Source organism: Opisthorchis viverrini, assembly GCF_000715545.1.
Source record: "Opisthorchis viverrini unplaced genomic scaffold opera_v5_159, whole genome shotgun sequence".
Classification (NCBI taxonomy): domain Eukaryota; kingdom Metazoa; phylum Platyhelminthes; class Trematoda; order Opisthorchiida; family Opisthorchiidae; genus Opisthorchis; species Opisthorchis viverrini.
Genome location: NW_008751816.1, coordinates 408,920 through 415,256, shown reverse-complemented (window position 1 = coordinate 415,256; position 6,337 = coordinate 408,920). Strand labels below are relative to the sequence as shown.

Genomic DNA, 6,337 nt, shown 5'->3' with positions numbered 1-6,337 from the left:
TGCAGTCGGACTACGGTGAAGGAAAAAAGCTGTATTGAACATCATATTTCATTTCATATACTCACAGAAAATCCCATCGCTGAAGTATGTAGATGGCATCAAGATAGGGGTTTTCGGTCCAATGTGGCAAGCTTGAATCTACACGCACTGTCTTCAAGCGACATCATCTTTCTACTGGACCCAGACGCTCTCGCAGATCTTCCTCGACCTTCACGTTACTTAAATTTTACAAGTAGCGAGATGTTAGTCTCAATTATACTTAATGGAAGTTAGGTTAATTGTTTTTAGCAAGGCGTCAGACTGTTGCTGTAGTAGGTTTGACCTGGTCTGTTTCAAGTAGGCTAAGTAACCTGAAGCCGAGTGCTCCTTCAAGGAATATTCCCCAGTCGACGAAGAAATCTTGAAAACATATGTTCGTGGCCGAGCAATGCACGGCGTTCTACCCATTGCTATTTTGAAACTGTCATCCTGAGATCGATTATCTGTTCAGAAGACTATTTAATACTTGGCCATACATTTAACCACTCAGTTTACCTTCACGGACGTCCGTGCCTAAAGCATTACGCATGAGCGCACAACCCGGAGTAGTAGAGTTGATTGTGATCTGACAGTCAGTTGCACAGGAAATCTCACGAGTCGTGAGCAGCACGTTTTAATAGTACCAGTAAACATGGATTAAAAGAACTCTTCAAGTTTTATTGATATTCACTGAGCACGCAGTTCGAGCAAGATTTACTATTCGACAAATAACAGTCAGCATATTCTGAACTCCAAGGGAAATTCATGTGTAAAATGAAGTCTTTTTGGAAGGTTCACCATACTGAGGCAAACAGTAGGGTTAACAAGAACGAAGTCACCGCGCCATGTTGAGGATAAGTTGGATTTTGCGGAAGGCCTGAATAAAAATAACTAAGAAACGATTAGTGGCATATACGATTTGACCTCTCTAGCGAAATGCTTTCAAATTGACCACAGTATTTCTCATTTACTTTACAGCAAAAGTGTAACTTAAGATACGGGACAAAGTTTTCTTCAAGCAGTATTTTACTCCTAATTGAAAAAATGTCCTGTACGAGTGCATCCATGGAAGGACATGCAATACAGGTGAGTTTTGAGAAAGGTGACCGAATTTCAGGAGAACAGGGCTGTTTATCCACATCCGCGAGGTAGTATCGCAATTGTACGTTTTGTCCTGTGGAAACACGCGCAGACAAAGTTAATTCTAACTTATCGTACGTGGGAAGACCAACCTGGGTTTTGTACGGTAACGTCGCCATGGGGAAAAAAAACTGGCGGTCCGCTTAGATTGGCAGGTTGAGGATTATAAAGTACACACATTTGTGAAAATGTGATTCACTCTGGCAACAGAACCGCAGGTCCAAGTAAGCCTCATGCTGCTTCAAGTCTAAGAGTTAAGAGTTATTAAGTTAACAGTTAAGAGTTAAGAGTTGTTTTTCATCGATAAACATAATAGAAGCACTCGTTATTTGAAGTAGCCTGGGGATACACCAGTTTCGTTTTGAAATAACTGCTTAACTTCAAGGCCCACACATTTGGAATCATCAGCAATTCGGTGGTTTTCTCGCTCGACCACGCCCAACCGTAGTAATAAGGCAGGATACTGACTTCTAGTAAGCACATGGCATACTCCGATCTGACTGACTAGCTGTGAGCCGCCCGAACTTAGATACTCCTTTATTATGGGATTGTGGCTATAGCCACCACGAGTGATAACACTTTCGCTTCGCATATCACAAATATGATGTCATACTATCTTCATGAAGGAAACCACTCACAAGGTTGCTGAGAACTCTTCGGCAGCCCACGACCGGTTTTGCCCTTCTAGGAGCTCATCAGGTAGGTGCTAAACTACTTCGCTGGTCAAGGACGTATATTACTAACAAGAACGAAACTCGAGGCCAATAGACCCCACTTTTGTGTACGCTAACCAGAATCAAGCCAAGTGAGGAGCGGCTCAGAAGAGTGACGTGAATACAATTGTGCAGATCCAGTAACCGCACGTGATTAATTTTTAACTTATTTTTAAAAAACTCTTGCTTAAATTTTTAACTAATTTTGAATTGATGTAGCCGACAACTTAATCTTGGATATCCAAACACTGCCATTTCTTGAACACAGTCGAAATATCGTTTGATATCAGTGCGAGTGGGGGTAAAGTGGCACAAGACTAGTGTTCCCGATAATTTTCATTGTTTTTGATAATTTTTGGCACCTATTCAAGCTCAGTTAAATGAGAGGGTCATTGAATGATCGAAAGATGATGAATGTCATGTAGGCAGACAGTTAGGCTCGTGCGTAGCAATCAAGGCTACGCAAGGTCATCAACTATCTGAAGAATTTTCTTCATCTGAGATATATAAAGTGCATTCTCATTCTCAGCAATCCGCCAAAATATACCAGCCTAAATTGCACAAAATATTTCGATGCATTGCTGCTGATCACCCTTGCGTAAGGAAACATCTTTGTTCCAAGGATTCATGATGATGTTCCCCGAAAAAAGGATTAATGTATGTCGGCCGGTGAAACAAGTCGATTGCTCGTAATTTTGGAAAAAGGCTATTCTTCAATATTTCTCTCAAAAATTGCCCACCGAACTTTTAAGTCAGCACCACTGCAATAAAAAAGACGTTGTGACTTCAGTGTACGTGAGCCTTCATTATGATCTTATGAATCCTTCCGCATTCCGAAATGAGTAACTTTGCACGATGAGCGCAAAAAGATCAGTTTCAAAATGGTCCCTTTCCTCGACAGCTTTTAAGAAGTCCGTGTGGAACGCTCCGCTCGGTCAGTTACTTGTGAGCGATATGCCGAATGCATATGTGTAAACTCAGTTAACTGTGCAAATAAGTGGCATGGAATGAAGTCGTATAACTCAAATCGTCAACCGTTAACGGGGCTCGCCTAGTCAAAATGAATATGTGCCCACGGATTTGTCCGCTCCGGCTATTGACAAGGTTCAACTGTGACTGTAGAAGTTTCGATGTTTTGATCACGCATGGCCAACAGGCGTAGTGGCATGTTATTGCACTAATTGGTATCATCCCTGGATGCTCAGTAACCTAGGTCTCAACTTTTTGCGGACGACCAATCGGTTTCCCAATAAGATGCGGTTGTCTACGCTAACGGTGCGTCTCCAAACCCATTTTCACCTGTCACCATCTTCGGGTGATTTGTGTCTGAAGGGCTAGCTCGCTGAAAAATGTAGTCAGGTCCTGTGGTACTGTGTACCTGCAGTGGATTAAGGTCCGTCAATCGGGTCAGTTGATTGCATGAGTAGATATGCATTTTTAGAAGTGAACTGTTATACGCATGTCTCGCGACTTACTTCGCCGTAGCATCATATGAAGTATTTCACGGAACTGACTCTACTGGACTGCTAATGGAGGGTGGCTTACAGTGCTACATTTGCTGTTTGATAATTTGTGCATAAGAACCCCAGAACCAAGTCAGAAGCGGTGGCTAAAACTGACGTAGGTAGTTTTGGAGTAGAAAAAGTTGGTGGGAGGTCATTGCTCGTAATTTCTCAGTGTTTCGAACGCCTTCCAGTAGTTTGGTTGTCAGGCCGCTCAGTGGTGCTCGCGTGGAAATTATGTATGGCGTGGGGTGCAGTGTCGTTCTGTCGTTTGCGGCTGTCTGATGATGGCTTGTTTATCGGAGCCCGACTAACCTCCTTACTCATGAGTCCATAACAAGCCAGCCAAAAGTAAGAAAATCAGGTCACAACCTAACAAAAATCGTCAATGGGCCATTCAAATTCCATGTAGACCTACCCGCAAGCACACATTTATGTCGAGACCGCAGAATAAAGAGGGAGGAATTTGCCACCAAACTGCGCACCGACGATGTCTCCTAGTATGGTGACGAAACATTTGCGGGTCAATCGCTAGGGGTGGCGAGCAGGTCAGCTGCCACCTTATCAGTGGCCAGGAAACACATCCGACTCACTACAGCACCTAGATTTATGTGGCTTTGTGAACCTAACAGACAGAACTTACGAGACGCGAGTCGTTGCATGAATTCAATCGCAATGATGACAACTCAGCACACTATCACCTTGGTTGATTGTAGTCGATGAGTTTCAATTCCATTAAGAGACAGTAAGTTCTCACTGGTCTTCTCAAACTCTACCTGGGCTAGCAACTCTGGAAATCAAGTCTATTCAGCAATCCAACAGAAGTACGCGAGCGGTGAACGGGCTTAGACGCCCTAGCCCAGCTGCACACATACAAAATCTACTTTCGTGAGATTTATTGCCAAAATCGAAATACTCTACTCACGAGGTCTGGCAGGATAATGCATTAAGGACTATCAGAGTGGTGGGAGCATAATAAGCCACGATGGCATTTCTACAAGTGAGTGTTAAATGCTACTGACCAAAACTGTAAAGATCGATAAGCAAAGCTTTATCGACTTTCGCTGCCATCTTTTGACGAATTCGGCGATCAGCCCTTGGCAGCATTCCAGTGCCTCTTATGAGAAACACCATGTAAGACATCGTATAGAATCTAACTTTGGAAAATGTGGAAGCTTCAGTGTGGAAACTACCAGCAACACATCGCCCGGTGGCTGAGACGGTCAAAATCACCAAGCATCCCAATATGTCCAGAATAGAGGACAAAGGTTTTGAACCGTACAAGTGGCAGCTTATCTATCGGCTATTAACAGAAGTGGTTCCTATCCAACCTGGAAGCACCAACCTGATCGAGATCCAGGTAAGTTGACAGATCTACCTGATCCGCGAAGATCAAAACAATTTGAGAAAGACAGTCGATAGGAATGAGTAATTGAAGTGACCCAACCTGAAATATCTTTCCACACAAACGACTCAACTTGGTGCTAATTCCCACAATCGACCGGTCATAACCAACAAGCAGAAATGTCGAAAACCCTTCAACCTTGTGAGTAGTTTGTTTCACGAAGACACTGAAATATCTCGAGTATTGTACTGAGGCAGCCCTGTAAGCACAATCAGTTGAGGATGACCACAAAAAAGGAAATTCAGCGGGAGTCAGTTGAGTCTTCTATCGAAATTAAACTAGTATTGCAAATAAGACTGCTTCGTGAATAAACATCAGAAACTTGTGATGGAACTTCATCACGCATATAGTCCATTGATTAGACGGGCTTACTAGTCATCTGCCTGCGTATAAACTCTGTCAAACGGGTGCCTTACGTGGCATGATGCGTTTTTTTTGTGAAAACTGATACATTACTGGGCAATAAATCTTTTGGTTGTCTAAAGACTTTTTCGGTTGACTGGTAACTTGTTTGTGCCTTTATTTGATCGAATTTTTCGAAACCTGGAGGTGGCGTTAACCAAGCAACTGGAACAACGTCAGTGACGTCATCAAAGAAGCTAGGCAACGAATTGACGTTCTACTAGCTGCAGACATCTGACAAGGTTTTACGTCGGCTCTGAGGGCAAAACTTACTCCTGTGAATGCATCACAGGTCCCATCGACCAACTTGAAGACAAAAGTTAGCCTCGCCAAGAATGCGTCAGTTTACAAATTGATTATTGATTTTCCGTGACCAACTCCCCTATTGAAGGGTTGACTAGTCCCCCCGCTCAACTGAGCAGGCATTGAATCTTGTTGGTGCAGTTGTAGGTTGTTATCCTGCATCACAGGTCCCATCGACCAACTTGAAGACAAAAGTTAGCCTCGCCAAGAATGCGTCAGTTTACAACTTGATTATTGATTTTCCGTGACCAACCTCCCCACTGAAGGATTGACTAGTGCCCCGCTAAACTGAGCAGGGATTGAATCTTGTTGGTGCAGTGGTAGCTTGTTATCTGAGTTGTAATCTGAGCGCAATCATTCCAACGTCTATTTGTTACACCGTCAAACAAAATACTAGTCAGTTTTAATCAGAAGACTCAAGAACAAGGTTTTCTCTTTGTACTTAGACATATTTGCGATAGGAAGACAAATGAATTTGCGTGCTTCAACAGTGAACTGAAAATGTGCTTGGTCAAATTTCAAGTTTCCGAAACCACATCATCAAGAACACCCTAGGCGGACCGATAAACCTCAAATAAAGTTTACTTGTAAAGGTACAGAAAGTCATTTTAGTGGCTTTCCTTTCAGAAAATGTGGTCCACTGTCAACAGCGGTGAGTGAGATACTTAGGCTCCTAAAACGCTTCTTGAGAAAAAAAACGCCATTCGATCTGCACCATATAAACCCAACAAAAGTGTCGGTCGTGAAAACGAAGGATGTGTAACATATCGAGGCATAAGTTACGAGTGAACACTTCGAATAAACTATCAGGGAATCCGGATGCGGGTCGCAGGTTAAGGGCGAAAAAACCTAAA

At 43.0% G+C, this 6,337-nt stretch overlaps 1 protein-coding gene across 1 annotated transcript in view; it reads right to left on the bottom strand.

Annotated features, from left to right (window-relative positions):
- Positions 1 to 6,337, bottom strand: part of T265_07136 (hypothetical protein) — a gene marked incomplete at both ends in the record, with an annotated part of 74,434 nt that overhangs the window by 62,713 nt on the left and 5,384 nt on the right. The window contains one exon of the mRNA XM_009172580.1: positions 858 to 895. Within this exon, the coding sequence (XP_009170844.1) occupies positions 858 to 895 (38 nt within the window). The remainder of the gene's footprint in view (positions 1 to 857; positions 896 to 6,337) is intronic.